Source organism: Varroa jacobsoni, unplaced genomic scaffold (genome assembly GCF_002532875.2).
Source record: "Varroa jacobsoni isolate VJ856 unplaced genomic scaffold, vjacob_1.0 scaffold_566, whole genome shotgun sequence".
In the NCBI taxonomy this organism is placed as follows: Eukaryota; Metazoa; Arthropoda; class Arachnida; order Mesostigmata; family Varroidae; genus Varroa; species Varroa jacobsoni.
The window spans coordinates 177,097-192,887 of NW_019213468.1; the positions used below are offsets into that span (position 1 = coordinate 177,097).

At 42.4% G+C, this 15,791-nt stretch overlaps 2 protein-coding genes across 4 annotated transcripts in view; both read right to left on the bottom strand.

Moving 5' to 3' along the window:
* LOC111261538 (C-Jun-amino-terminal kinase-interacting protein 4) overlaps positions 1-5,082 on the bottom strand; it is a 22,811-nt gene extending 17,729 nt beyond the window's left edge. For 2 of the 3 annotated variants that reach the window (XM_086968751.1, XM_086968749.1), the window contains exon 1: positions 3,271-3,405. In XM_086968751.1, the coding sequence (XP_086824877.1) occupies positions 3,271-3,351 (81 nt within the window). In that variant the 5' untranslated portion in view covers positions 3,352-3,405. Of the gene's footprint in view, positions 1-3,270; positions 3,406-4,140 lie in introns of those variants that run through there. The other variant, XM_086968750.1, reaches the window with a different exon arrangement.
* A 249-nt stretch (positions 5,083-5,331) lies between these two features.
* Positions 5,332-14,427, bottom strand: Tbc1d8-9 (TBC1 domain family member 8/9). Its single transcript, XM_022835120.2, has one exon. It carries the CDS (start codon positions 11,415-11,417, stop codon positions 8,067-8,069), a length of 3,351 nt encoding a protein of 1,116 aa, XP_022690855.1. The 5' UTR covers positions 11,418-14,427; the 3' UTR covers positions 5,332-8,066.
* Positions 14,428-15,791: the final 1,364 nt, after the last annotated feature.

Consider the following 15,791-nt stretch of genomic DNA (forward strand, 5'->3'; position numbering starts at 1 on the left):
TGGTGCACACGCAGCCACGTATTATATATTCAACTAATATTGAGTTAGGCAGGTGCCCTAGCAATGTTAAAGCTATACATAGCTCCACTGCGTCGATAGAGTGCTTTTTGCGCATACCGTAAATCAATGATATTTTTTATGGGCAAGGAAACGAAAATATATCTCTAGATAAAACCTTCTCATACCTCTCGAAAGCTAGAATAAGTAAATGTTTAATCACACTGGGCATTTTAAGTCACTAGAAATATCTTCTATGTGCCATCATCCAAGCGCTCAATGTAACAAAGCTTAGCATCACCTAACCAACGAAAAATACTACCTCGCAAAACATTCGCAAACTGAAGTCTTACCAGATATAGAAGTCTATTGGCACTCATTTCAAGTACGATCATAAGATTCAGTATAAGTTGCTCAGTCGTAACAAAAAGCTTTCGGCCACACAGAATCCTACTTTTCCACTGGCAAAGCAGCACTACCTATTGTAGCCTGAATCGAAAAAAAAGTGCGTCATGCATGCAAAACCCAGGGTGGGGCGAATAACAACGACACTTCATGAAAATTAATAAAAAAAAATCGTTACTCTAGCAAGTCGCAATCTGCTGATTGCCTTTTTGGACAACGACAGAATATATGTCCATTGCACGTTAGCTCCTCGACGAGATCACATCAAAGTAAAGTCTTGTAATTGCTATACCTAGCTATGTACTACATTTGTGATATAAAAGTAATGTTAATTTTATTTTGCTATCAAATCTTTGCCTTTGCTCCCACACTATATTTAGACTCCAATGATGCCTTTGGTAGAACGATTCACCACGAATGCCCATTTGCAGCGAACTGCTAAAATAAGTTAACGGACAGAGTTTAATTTTATTCTGGCTGCTAATACTGCTAAGTTAGCGGATCGACGAAATATATTCCCTAAGCAGAACTTCCTTAGTGGTTTCCCCAAGCATACATCAACCTGTAGAACTTGCGAGACGAGCAGTTTAACTGGCTGATCTTCTGGGGCCCTGACGGCGGATTGCAAAAAAATTGTCTCCAAAATACGATTCAGATCTGGACAATTTGCACTGGAACAGAAATCAATAAACGATAAAAATGATTAAAGTTAAAGCCCAGTCTGTGCTAAATAATAGCATAGAAAATACTAATGATATAACTCGGTTTACTAACTGGCCTTTCCGGTTTTTAATGTTGCGGTTAACCGATTCGCAATCATATGGATTTTAAGTAATGTTTACGAGCTAGTTTAACGAGTTTACCAGTATTCGATGAAAGCATTAATGGGCAAACAAAGGTAAAAAGAAATTGTAAGATTCATTCACCTGCAGTGTACTATTAGCATTTGAAGACGTCGAGAGTAAAAATCGCTTCTTGCTCCTAAAAGTTCAGCTCGATCAGTGCCCGATAGCAATATAATCCGATAGAGATAGTAGTCTTTTACGTCATTTTATTTTTGGCCATCTGACCAGTAAACGAAGACCAGATTGTGGTTGACTTAAGCTATTGTAGGCCTCATTCCTACGACATACTATGCGTAACTGGCGGCTGAATAACAGTATGTATATATTAGAACAGCCAACAGCCTCTACCCAACGTGTGTTTAGTAATCATCTTTCGATACAAGATCATTGAGCTCGTAGTATGTAACTAAATATTGTGTGCTATTTCCTTCAAAATGTTATTTTTCACAATTATTTCTACGTTTTATTAAGTTCTCCATGGGCCATGGATAAGAATAAATGTAGTTGTTAATATCTAACTATGTTAGATGGTTGACTATATTGTTGAAATGTCTACCAAACGCAAGATCTGTGCGTCTAAAATGTATTGGTTTGTGCGCAGGGTTTGAACGGAACATATGATACTTATGTACACAATAATGCTTCCTAGTACGATGGCACTGCAATTTATCAATTATATATACTATCTATTTACAATGTTTAGCTGTATCGTGTTGACACAAGAATCTTAGGCACATTATTCCTTTGTGTCTCCTGGCCGCTATATACTTCACACTCATTTGCCGTTTCTGTACAAGTTTTGCTCTTTTTGCTTTAACTTTATTGAATACCTTGACTCAGAATTGCGAGCACACAAGATGCTGAATTTGTAACACAGTAGTCGTTCCTGACGAAAAACGCTGACTTCTTAAATGACATTTTAGTCCTACTCAGTGTCAATTCAGTGGTTAGCCAGGTGTGAGGTATGGATTATTTGAGGTAATTGACTGAATTGTCCAAGCAAATGGATTACATTTGTTCAAACTGTTATGGTTTGATATTCAGAAAATAAACTTTACGAACAAAAATGCATAGTTTTATAAGAATTCAAGAAAAAAAATTTGTTAGTATTTATTGAGGATAGCTTTAACATTACGGCACAATAAAAAACCTTAGCCGGAACCTTTATCACTGTGTGGACCTGTCAAAATATAATGTAATCTACCAAGCACAAGACTTCCTGATCATTGGTACGAATGAATGCAGTAGTTGCTTCTCACGTATGCGATAATCTGTTGGCGCGCCATAACACCCTCAGTGCGCACTTGTCTATCAAAGCTACAGATTTGCCCCAAGACATAAGCTCGAATATGTTGTGCATAACTGCAAGTAATGATACCCTATTCAACTCTCTGAAGAGAAGCCTTGGAAAATTTGTTTTTCACTAATAAATCAGTCGACTTCATGATCCTGTCTCTGATCCCCGTACAGATGAATATGATATCAAGGTGCTTGCCAACCTGCGTCCAAGTGTTCGTATAATCATGCATTTTTTTGCAGTGAATTCAACGAAATTTACGGTTAGCTATCTCAGTGTGCTTTGTGCTACATTCCCCATTCGTTAGAATATTGATAAATTGTCAATAGTCCAGCAAAAGTCTCTTGTTGTTACGAATCTGGCACACGGAAGGCACGTTGGTGCTGGAGCGTGCGTAGTAACAAGAGCAGGTAGCTTGATGAATCACAGCTGTACGTATCGAGGGACCAGCTGTGCTGCTGTCGCATGCGTAGACCTTCGCTCTGTTCGAGTTCCAAAGAGAGCGTCCTTCCAACTGTCGCTGTCGGTCGATTTTCGTTTGCTAACCGACAACTGTGACAGTAGCATTTTTTTTTGTCGGCCTTCTCTACACGATTTCGCACCTCTACAATCTATAGACAGCATGATTTGCCATGCTGGTCAACAAATGCATGTATTAATAATCTCTGTTCGGTGTTAACAGTTTGTTGTTCAGTTTGCCGATGATACCCTTGAAAGTGTACTTACGTCCTGGCCTCCGGTAGACCCCTCATGAGTCGTTTCAGCCGCATCGCTTCCATAGACGACCTCTTCTTGGGAACTGTCCATCGTGACCACGATTTCTAGTGACAGTCGTTGTTATTCGATTGTTACAGGCCTATCAGGTATTCGGTATTTTCTTGTACTGCCACCACGCCAACAGCAATCTCTGGCCAGTTGTTCCAGTCACCGCCGCTGTTATTTTTCCGGCTTGACGTAGAACGATAGACAGCTGAACAGATAGATCTATTGTTCTTTCTTCAGGGTAGTTTATCGTACAAGCTCACTTTCCAACCACTATGTCGACACCATTCGCAATAAACCGTGAATCATAGGTTCATTTAGCATCGGCGGCCGCGGCCAACCTTTGCCCTCCAGCCTCTCGGTCTGGGCCGAGTGCCGTCTGATTTCGTCTTTTCGCACTCGGCAATTTCGTTCAAACCTCTCTTCGCCTAACTCGCTTCTAACTGAGAAACTCAACGCCACCGACGACAGCGACCATCTCTGTTATCGCTAACATGAATAGAAATTCCACGTTCTACAAAAAAACACTTATATAGCGAGCATTTAGCGTTGACAACAACGGTGATAGCAACATGCGCCGATTACCAGGAGATCGCGGACTTACTTGATCGCAATTACATAATAGCTGCTGCAACGGCGGGTTTAACGTGTACCGTGCGCTGCCACACTTTCCCTATACGCTTATAATAACCATACGTATTTTGATTTCGTTTAGCTAGTCCAGCTGCATCACATTGCATCGCCACATATCGTAGCGCCCTGAATTTCTGCATTCATTTCGATACGGCTGCTAGTGCAGCTGCTACAACTACCAGCGTTGGTGCTGCTACAGACCTAGTCTCCGCTGCGGCTGCTTTTCACTGTGGCCTGATGTTGTTCTCTTTAAGCTGTTGGCGTTGCTTCTGAACCAACGCCGTTCACACCGCCGCACCATTTCACTCTCCCAGAACTTCAACCAGGGCGCAGCCATTTATGTTTACAACGACGTTGTTACCACTTCTCGTTGGTTTGTGGCGGTCTACCGCGTTGACCAGAGTTCGAAATCTTAATATCTAGCGCTTGGGTCTGGAGTGTGCCGGAGGCCTGCGATAAGATCTCCTACTAAGGATACAGTAGCATCTGAATACTGTTACAACTAGGCTCGTGCGCTACGATTTTTCAAGAAGGCGGACTTAGTGCATTAACGCTACGGTTCTGCTTAGTCTGCTTTGCTTAATACTGTGGCCATGGCTGCTATCGTCTGCACTCGATCAGCAGACGACAGTAAGTTATTGGGTAGTTGCCTGTTTGCTATTTACAGTCGTCCAGTCAACGATTTCCGAGAGTAATGAGTCGCGCGCGTGCTTGAAATAGATGAGCGATAATTGGATGAACCTACCTATTTTCTTTACCTAACAACGTAGCTCTTGTCAACGCGCTGCAGTCGTTGATGCTGCTACGGGTGCAGTCATAAGAAGCGCGCAGTTGGATTAGTTAGCCGGGATCTGTGAGCTTAGTGGAACAACAGATGCGATATTAACTTGAAGCGGTTGGAAATGAGTGTTAACAAAAAAAATCGTATATCTTTAAATTGTACATAACCAGTTATAAATCATGATTCGGCTTAAGATTGCCGTTGGCTTCAGGGGATCAGATTTACTTATGAATAAATGTTCAGATGCATTCGGTATGATTCGTCGTGGCTGGTGGAACAAATAAATTCAAAAAGAACTAAGCTATATAATTTAAAACTATTTGTCATTTATCTATACAACTCATTTAGATATTGAAAGCAATGTAAATCCTCTTGTACTACGTAATTTCTAAAAATAAATATAATAAATAAAAAGGAAAAGAATTTGGGCCTTACTCATCAAAACATTGACCTCTGTCTAGAGTCAACATGGCAATGCAAACCACTTATATCTTTATGCTTAGTGTAGCGTATTTAAGAACTTGGAAAATTTCGTAGCTGTCATATAATAGTGAAAAAGGTACTTGCAGTCGTATTTCCTACAGCGAATAATCAACAATAAAAACATACAGTACAGACAAATCTGACAGTGATTTTATTGTCTCTCTTCATGCTCCCACGTTTTACGTCCGGTACTTGAGCATAAATCACCATATATCTTTAGAACGCGAATAGGTTATTTACTACGCCATCATGGGCTCGCCAAACATCTTGCCAACAATCTTGAACATAATGTACTCTCGTATTTACGTAGATAGCAAGACAAAATCTTTTTCATTTTAATAATCTTTCCCAGTAGAAGAAGACTTATTCGAAGTGATTATCCTAGTTAAGGAAAACTAGGGATTTCGTGAACGGAAGCCATATTGCAGCATCTATCAGATTTAGATAATGAGTTCATATTGCACAAGGTATTCGTAAAGTACTTGAATTCGTAAAGTATTTAAGTAATAGCTTTATTACAGCTTAGATTATACGTATTATCGTTATTAAGTATGACGACGATGATTTACAATGCTCATCGTTCCCGGTCCATTATCATTCCTACGTGCGACGACTGAAACGATACCTATTAATACTATAGGTAAAAAATAGCAGCCACACGTTATATATAGTAGATGTACTAATGCTATATTTGAAACATCAGATGCCAAATAAAAACTGAAGTAATATGTACAAACGTGCATGCGGCAATTTCGGACCGAAATACGTACATCGCCTCTCGCATCTCATATGCCTTAGTGTTTGGCCAATACTGTAACACTGTCAAGGTGAGGACATTGGACAACCGTTAGTGTTCACTCATATTCCGAAATTCATTATTGATAAATAACCATCATTTGATGATAAATGCGCTACTTTATTTCAGAGATAATAGCTAGCTTTACTTCCAAGAATAGATAGCGAACGTATGCTTATCGCGACAAACAGCCAGCTGATATTTATTCTAATTCACCCCAAATACCCTGTAAAACTAATAATTAATAGAGACTTATACTTGCAAATTAGTAAAAAATAATAGTAATTAATGATATATAGAATAACATTTCAGATTAATAAAGCGTTATTAATGAAAATTTCTGTTACCAGCGTCATAGCGTACTTCGTTCAGTATTAGTTATAGGAGCATTTCACTCATCCTGAATAATAAAATCTTTAGAAAATCATACATGTTGTAAAAAAAAACCTAACATTACTTTCATAACTTTCGCAACAGATTTCATTATATAAGAATTTCGCCATTAAAAATTTTTACACAAAGCAATATCCTCAAGATAATATTTATGATTCATTTCTGTTAACCGTGTGATCCCCATTCTAATCACTTTGGAATATCTGTGACTTTAAGACAATTTTAATTTTGTTACTAGGAGCTTACTGCTGTTCCAAATTCGGAACACTGCTACATGGCACACATACATAGAGAAAAAGAGAGAGAAAACAAAGAACACATTTTATATTGCATCATTTCTTTCGACAATCATATTTCCTCTTAAAAATACATTTCGACGAACATTGAAAGTATCGGGCCCTAATTGTCGGTAGGCGCATGCGAATCTGTCACTGACTTATACATCCTTGCGGAGTCCTAGCAGAATCTCCACCAAGGCGTTCTGATACATACTTAACTTGTCTGTTTTACATCTCTCACCGATTTATTTTTTGCCTTCTTGCACACGTTTTTTCTGTTTATGTAGTCGATATAGAACTGTCTTTTCAACTTTCCTGTGAATGTTGTTTTATTTTGGTCCTCACCATAAAGAATCGACAAAGCCGATTGCAAGACCATAAATCATGGATATCTGCCGCTTACTAATAGGTCATAAGCAAGTCACTTACTCAGTGTATATTTCTCGGTCACGTATTTGTGGCGCTTAGATACGCTTACAGGGTTTTCTGTATAACTGTCTTCGTGAGTAAAGATTTCCAAACGAACTAGGCTTTTAGTCTTGAAAAAAAACAATACGTGGCACACGTGTTCCTATCGAGTTTAGTTAGGAATGCTCTGAAATTTGGCGCCTCTTTCGCCATAGAAAACTCTTTATTTTACTTCATCCTTTATACAGGCTTTTTTTTTATATAGCACTACGCTTATTTCTTCTTCTTTTTTTAAATAGCCATTAAAGCATATACCAACTTCTGTATCATATATATTTATATATAGGTTCATACTTCTTTAAGATTTGCATCATTCTATGATGTCTGAGCTTGCAAATGAAATTGAGTTAAACTTGTGTCTCGTTATTATATAGCATTTATCATTGCACCATTTTCCCGTGAAAATATACTACATTGCTGTATTATTTATTAATCAATCAACAAGTCAAGTATAACGCTCTTTCGGTTTGCGGTTAAAAGTCGGCTTCGTAGGATACAGATTGTTCGGACCTCTTTGCTTTTGTCACTCACTTCGATCAACGCTAACAGCCCTATTATCTAGAACTACGGGGTCAATTAGTCGCTGAACTTACACTAACAAATATATCAATGTCATTTGCATCATAGATAAATGCAATTTTGGACGGCTACGACAACACAGTGGCGGAACGGATCACAACGATGCAATGAAATTCTTTTGTTGTTTCAGTGAACCTGAACGGTCGATATGGCTCCCGTCCATTCCACGCAAACGTGTCCCGAGCGATTATAGATACATGCTTATGATGAACAAATTGAAAAGCTTTTTTCTTTAACTTTCGTCTGCTTGGCATGATTTCTATTCTTAACTTGTGCCACAGATGCATTATAATTATTACGGTTCTCGAAAACTCGAGAATGCCCCAGGGATACAATGAAGTGTTGTGCCTTATAGCTTGTTTTTCCTGATTGCGGTTAGCTTTTCCGACAGGGGCAATTTAAGGGAGAAAAAATTGCACAACGTATCATCGATTCGTAGTGTATTACGAAACTGGCTAAAGGATAGGTACCACTGGATGTTCCATCGGTCTTGCTGGCGAGCAATCCCATCGCCACCCGCACTACCTTCCGAAGTCGACGTACCCCGACTTGAAGCACCATCAGCTATGTGCTGCTGGGACGCGGTTGCCGTTTCTCGTGATGCAGATCGTTCAATCTTCTGCTGAAGTTCACCTGTCTGCAGGAGAATCGTGCTGATATTAGCCAGCGATTTCACAAAGTCGTTTTCTCGCGGGTGTCCAACAAAGAGTCTGTATAAGCTAGTGAACATGGCCATAAACTGTTTCTGATTCATGTCAGGCAGCTCCTGAAAAATCTCATCGAGGTTCATTGAGCTCACAGACGGTGACCTCTGCGAGGTCGGCCAATGTCCGCTCTGCTGGCGACTCCAGACGAGCGCGTCAAGCAGCGACGCGTGTGTGTAGGTCGACAAATTTTTGAACTCGACATTGTCCTCACTTGTGCTCTTCGCGAAGTACTCTTCGGCTTCGGTTGCCGTTTCAGTGTCCTCAAGTAGCTCCAGCGGTGAAGGTTCATCTGCCGCTACACTTTTCACTAGGTGCGCCGAATAGATAAGTCCCAAGCGATGCTCCAAATCTCCGTAGCACAGAACAGCTACGAGTTGGCAGAGTTCACGAAAATTTATGAAATCATCTTCGTTTTCGTCGAAAAGATGGAACATTCGCAACATCAGCTGTTCCGGATGGTCACCGGTGTACCACATCGAGTCGCAGATCTGCTGGTATAGTTTGCTGAAGTGCTCAAAATCGAGATTATACTGCTCGTAGACGGGAAGCAGAGGGTCGGTTTTCGGCGCCAAATTATGAAATCCGGGCCGGCGGCTACTTAGCTGTTGTTCTTTCTTGACCAGATGCAATAGATCCAGGGCATCGCTTTCTTTTAACAGCTGTCTCAGCATCATGTCCGAGTTCAGTGATCGAAGAACCTGCGTGCTCGATTGTGCGTCTAAGTCTTGTACTACTAGAAGCCGATGCTTATTTCGAAGCTTCTCAATCATCTCTTCACTAATGAAGTTGTACGTTCGATAGGCATAGTCAAGGAGGGTGCTGATGTCGGTTGTTTCTTCCTCAGTAAGAGGTAGCTGCTTACTCTGAACGATGGGCCCTGTCACGTTCGTGATACCGCCCAGAAACTTGTTTAGGATAGCAAGAGCGGACCCGTCGTCAACAACCTCGGAAAGAGCCTTCTTATTTTTGTCTAAAATTGCCAACGCCACCTGGAAGATGACCTTAGGACCATCGTAGAAGAAGCAGTCCATAATCTGCACAACGGCCTCAAATGGCATAACACTAAGGAACAGAGTTAAAAACCATGAGATAGAGATCATCGACAGAATTCCAAGCGCTTCAAGCTTGTCGTGAAGCAGGCCCAAGTTGTCCTTGACGAGATCCTGTAGGACCCGTTGGTCGATCTGTGCTCCGATTACCTTCGTGTTGTAGTAGTCCGGTAGTAGGCGTTCGCACATGGCGGCCAGCAACCAAAATGCCTCTTCTTCGCAGTTGTATAACAAAAGAACACTGGCAACTATGTTCATTGCTTGACAATATCCAATGTGAGGATTTTTGAAGGCATATGCGTTTAATACTCGACGGAGGGCATCAATACCAACAGTATCCTGATATGCAGGGTGTTCGGGCAGAGAACGGTGCAAATCGCGTTCGATCTCATCGGCAGCCATCGACGCTTTAGACCTTGATTGGCTAGCCTCAACAAGCCATTGATAATAACCAGGGTTGCGCTGCATATCATTGAGTGCGCCTGAGTACAGCATCCAAATTTCTCCGCGGTATTTGTCGGGAATTCCCTGAAGCACAAGTTCCATCGTTTCGAATGTGCGGTAACTACTTACTCCACGACAATACTCGACGAAATGGTGCTCCCATTTCGCACTTTGCGCCTGCATCTTCGATGCTCCCTCATCGGTATACTTCAGCGGGAAAAGTTGCACAAGAGGTGGAGTCAACTTCCAGCGAACATCGGATCGTGGCGTGTCTCCATGCGGCAGTAGAACTTTGGTTGGTGGTAATCTCAGAAGGTCACTGATTTTCTTGACGACTGTGTCCAGCTCGCTTTTATCTATCTCCGAAAACATGAACGTATTGCCATCTTTGCAATTGACAAGGATGCCGTGTTGACGCGACCCAAAGGTGAGGACTGTTTTCTCAGCCATGATAACATTTCTTAGTGGAATGATCACTCGCACGAGGTTTCGCACGCGGCTATCAAAACATAAGTAGTTACTCGAGAAGAAGAGTTTGCCCCAGACTGTTTTCTTGTCGTAGGGGGTGAACAGTGAGCATTCAATGGTTCCATCTAGCCGTTCGTCACTTGACAGGCGAAATCGTAGCCGATACGACTCGGACTGAGCTCGTGCGTCCAGATCGCGCTTAACTAACGACCCCTTCCGCTGCATGTTTTTGACCATGCGATAAAACACATTTGGATCTTCTTCGTACGCCTCCTCAGATATGATCTGTCGCATGGCGAGGTTGGCCAGCTGCTCCATTAGTTGAAACGTCTCCTTGATTGAGGTAAATAGCGAGAACAGGTACTCTTTGTCATCACGCGTCACTATGTGAATGGACTCAGGAAATAGGAAATTTCGGCTTTTCTCCAGCACGCTGATTTCTGTCCAGCGCAGAATGATCTTTGTTTCTTTGCCTAGCAAATAAGAGTAAAAACACATCGTGTTCACTGACAAATAGAGCCAGCCCTGTCGAGGGACCCTATTCTTCAGCAGGTTGCACGAATAATAATTAACTAACTTCTCTTCTGGCATATTGAAACGTTGGCGGAAACTCGACAGCGTGTTTTGGAAGTCTGGATCGGTGGTGTCTGGGCATCCGCCAGAGGCCTGCAAGCTCTGCATTAGCAGTGAAGTAACTTTGCACTTCACGATGTCCGTCATTTGGTCTTCACCATCGCACTGTTCGAGAGTTGGCGAGAGATTGTCAATCAGCCACTGCCAATCCCGTTCAATATCAACATGCTGAAAGGCTTCAGCTACGGCCCAGCTCACTTCAGAGCTCGGCGTATGATGGATAACGCGAAACGGTGCCGGCTTATTGTTGTATAGGATTGAATCGACTGTCCCGAGCAGAACGGAAGACAAACCACGAGAGCCATGACCTTTGCGCCGTTGTAGCGAGAAGAACGTCGACCGTTTCTCCGTCGCCCAAAGTCCCGACGCAATCAGAATCTCCCTTGGCTCAATCCACATCGTTAACGATCGTTGTTTTTGTTGAACCAACCCGTTACGAATACCCTCATAAATCCACTTCTTACGATGTACCCTTGCGCCCTGATGCGGTTGCCGCAACTGTTGTATCGTTGTCGTCACCCACGTAGTATTTGTCGTAAGCGCTGCTGCAGCTGCTTCTGATCAAGTCACCTTCTGCCGCAACTGCAGATCGTCTACGTCACATAGCTTCTTCGTTTTCACCCGGTCGTCTAGTCACTTGTTATTTGTTTATCCGACATCAAAACATAAATGGGCTATTATAGCTTCGATTCAACGATTCCTTTCGCACCTCTGCTTTCTATCTCCGTGTTTGTTTGTTTATTTGTTTCACTTTGCTGTTATCCTACGCTAGGTCTGCTGTTGTTTCAACGTTGTCGAACCAGTAATTTCGATTGTGAACCCCAACCACGACAAATCACTAGCACAGTTTTCTCAAGAACACTTTCACGGCCGAGTCCGTCCATCGACACCCTTCATTGGCTGAAGCAGCGCCGCTATCGGGGACCAAACTTACTGAACTATAATCACGTATAACTTTTACTGCGATTGTATTTGACGGTAAGCGGAACAAGCAAGCCGTGCCACCTAGCAACATCTACTACTATAACGAGCAATGTTCACTTTAATCACTACGCACGACGGTAAGGACCACAAAACTCCTAGCCTTTTACCACGGAACGGTTGACTACTGTGACGACGGCTATGAACATTATAAGAAATTCTACACTTGATATTGGTTGGCAGCTCAGTAAGCGCTGATGGCGAGCATTCAGCGGTAGCTTGATGCTGCCTTCGTTACTCACAACAGTTATTACAGTTGCCACAATCGTAATCTTACACAATTATTCAAGTTGGTGGATTTTCCTTTTTTTTGTGTACTTATTTTGTTCATTAGATAATATCGTTCACTTTCTTCACTAATCTCTAGGCCGCTGCACCGGGTGGCCAGATGACAGGCAGATTATTATAACAGCAACCATTCCAATAATAGTTGCGTCAGTTCCAGTCTAACACAGTTGGAAATTCAATGATTAAAATAGCCCAAAAAACTATGCATTGATGGGATAAACGATTATCAGTACCGGAATTAGCGAGCACCCGTCGAATACATTGTGAGGCCAAGCAATCAATCAAGCAACGGCTAAATCGGATCGGTCACAACATAATACTTATTCATACATTATTGTGTACAAAAGAATCGCCAACGAGCAAAATGCTTATCACAAAAAGTCAACAATAGCAGCAACAATAACACACAAGGATTCGACTAGCGTCAATAAAGGCGGCGTGACAATTCCAGTGGCAGCATCCTGAAGTGAGACGTCAACAATGTAAAGTACCCGATACCATTCCAATATCAGGAACAGCTGCATCGGGGGTGCCACTGTCGTGCGTCCACTTACGATTGCCAAGGAGTACACATCGAGAATAATAGAAGACGTCGCTAATAGTACTGTTGGTGCTGCTGCAGCTATTGAAAGCGGAACGCTGTCCACGGTAGCGGCGACAATCGATGCGAAAGGCGCAAATGAAACACCCGGGTACGCCGACGAACGGATGGACGGCAAAGGAATTTTAGCAACTGCATGGATAGTCGCCACTCGCTAATTCTGCTGTTTCCATTGGTACGATTGGTCTCGTTTCGTAAACGAGCACAGAAACGCTTACGCACAACGCCATTAATAACCGACAGCGGTAGTAGTTCAGCTGGTATCAGCTGGTTCGCTATAACAGCGATAGACAAAACGGCCGCAATCACCAACGCAGCGCTACAGCGAAAGGCTCTCCGTCGCCGTCGACGATTTGCTTCTGGCATGAATAATCGACGGGAGCGCGCCCGTCGGCGAAATCAGCAGATTCTCGCTTGTTCACTCAGCTGCTAGCGTTGTGATTCTGTGGACGCTGTTCCAGTAACAGCAGTTACTGTTGTCCACAGACCATCCGTGCACCTCAGTGAATCGTTGTATTTCAGCTGTGCAGCTACTATAGACTTTCCTTATTGGAAATTGTTACTAGCAGATCACTGCTGCGGTTCTCCGTCGCAGGCCCCCCTCAGCTGGACGAAGCTGTTGCTGCTGTTGACGCTCCATCCATCACTTAGTGGCTCGTAAAGCTTCTCGCGAGGTAACACTTCTCGCTTTGTGTCGGCCTGGTAAAGAGTTCAGATTGTAGTAGTGGCGCCCTATGGTTTCTACTGTTTGTTGTTTACATTCTGCATTCGACGCGTTTCGACGACGCTTTCTATAGCCATACATATGTCAGCTGTACAGAAACAGTAGAAGATGAAGGAGAGGTGGGTAGTGCAGAAGTCCGACGCGGTATGTTGACAGCGGACTGCGCACTATAGCAGACCACTCATCCTAAACATGGCCACAATTTATACTGTGTCCCAGAATAATGTGTATTGCCCTCCGCCCAATGCTGTTTGGTAGTTGTCGAAATGCATTTATTACGAGAGTCAATGAAAAGAAGTAAAGAGCGGAGTTGTTTTAGAAAATCCGTTCATCCATCCATCCATTCATTCGTTAGTTCATGCTTCTCACCTAAGGGACTAATGCGTTATACATAGAAATATAGTGCAAAGTTTTTGCCATATTGTCGAAACAAATCGATCAGTTTTGTTTTTGCGATCATTGGTAGGTTAGGTGTCAAGTCAAACTGAATGAATCGGAAGTTGTTGGTGCTTGTATTCAGCCTATCATTTGATTTTTCCGTTTTGTGCTTCGGTCTGTCGCTAATGTTTGAATAGAAACAAAGTCAACTTGACGTAGGCGACTAGAGCGAGAGGACATGTACTTCGTTCATTGTAGAAAACAAAAACGGGGACACTCGCTTATCACCAACATGACTTGAAAGATAGGTACGAGTTTAGACGAAAGACTTGAGTAATCCCAACCTGAGAAATAGAAGCGAGACATGCCTTGCGGTTTAGAGAAGTCTATCAACCATATTTTTTTTCTTTAAAACGTCAGTCTGCAAGTATCTAATGATGAACATGTGGTAATGTTGAACATGATTTTGTCAACGGTTATTTGATACGCAGCATCCTCACTATAGACATGGTAGTGACTAGTAGGATCTCGAAAAATGTCGTGTCCTTTACACAACTGACCAGCCATACTATTTCGTTGGCCTGTTAGATGTACTACATGATCAAAAACTAATGTCCATTTTACTATTGAATAATTTACATGAGCATGATCTATATTGTCATGAAACTATTACGATACCTTCTAATCGAACCCAAATCCCTAATAAGCGACACCTTGTCGTGACCGTTCGTAAGAGACAGGACTATTTATTTGATTCAATCAATAATTAGATCTGCGGATTTTTAATAGCACTGGATGATAGGGAAATGTCTCTAAGCGATAAACCTTTTTTACTACAATACCATTTTCCCTACCCTTCTCTGAGTCTATAAATACGTTGAGCAGACGATGTTTTTCGACTGCCTAAGTTCTTATGCGCATCGCATCGGAGTCGGTGATGTGCTCAGCAGGGGATTACCCTCTCTGTGTGACGCGGCCCGTATGCTTCCGCAGCTAGCTAAAACAATCTTGCTGCTGCAATGTTGTTTTCGTTGAATACTGAGAGTAACAAAGGCGGCTGCTGGACGCGGCCCTTGGGAAACGTTCTTTTCGTGAGTGGCCAACTATTTGTGCGCTTTTCTTTTTCTTTACCCCACAGTTACGTCGTTTGAAATTGTTGTGGACCTTCAGGTCATTCTGGGGAGCGAATTTCGCCAGAACGTTTAGCTTGCCAATAGTGGCTCTCAGTTGTTGCCTAGTTCTAACTGTGCTGAACGGTGTTTCGTCACGCCTCCAGTGTGCAGAGTCCTTTCGAAAAGCCCGAACAGGCCCGTGCCGTCGCTGAGGTTTATCATCCGCTTAGCGTAGTGGTAAGTTAGCTATTATGCAACGTGCTTCGCCGTATGATCAGCCGAACTGGATACAAATTGACCTCGGTTTACATCAGACTGATGTAAACCGCACAGACTGTGCGACCGTCTGTATTGCTGTTGTGGATCAGCTTGGAAGAGCTGGGAACGACGCTAAATTATGAATCGTTACGAGCGACGAACAATGTTCAAGTCACGTTAATTACGACCTCTTTTGTTGATTACATTGGTTCACCATAAGCTCTTTGGTGTAATATTCATTGATACAATTATCCTTGCGTTCAGTACCTATACGTTTGTTCGGGTAGGACGCGTAGCATTCACTTGCAGGCTAAAAATGTTTATTGTTCCCAGAGTTTTTTTGTAGTATTGTCTGTAGCCCAGTGTGACCCAGTGCGCTTACCTCTCTAATTTTTATTTTCGTTTATTATTTATTATTTTGATCATTAAGG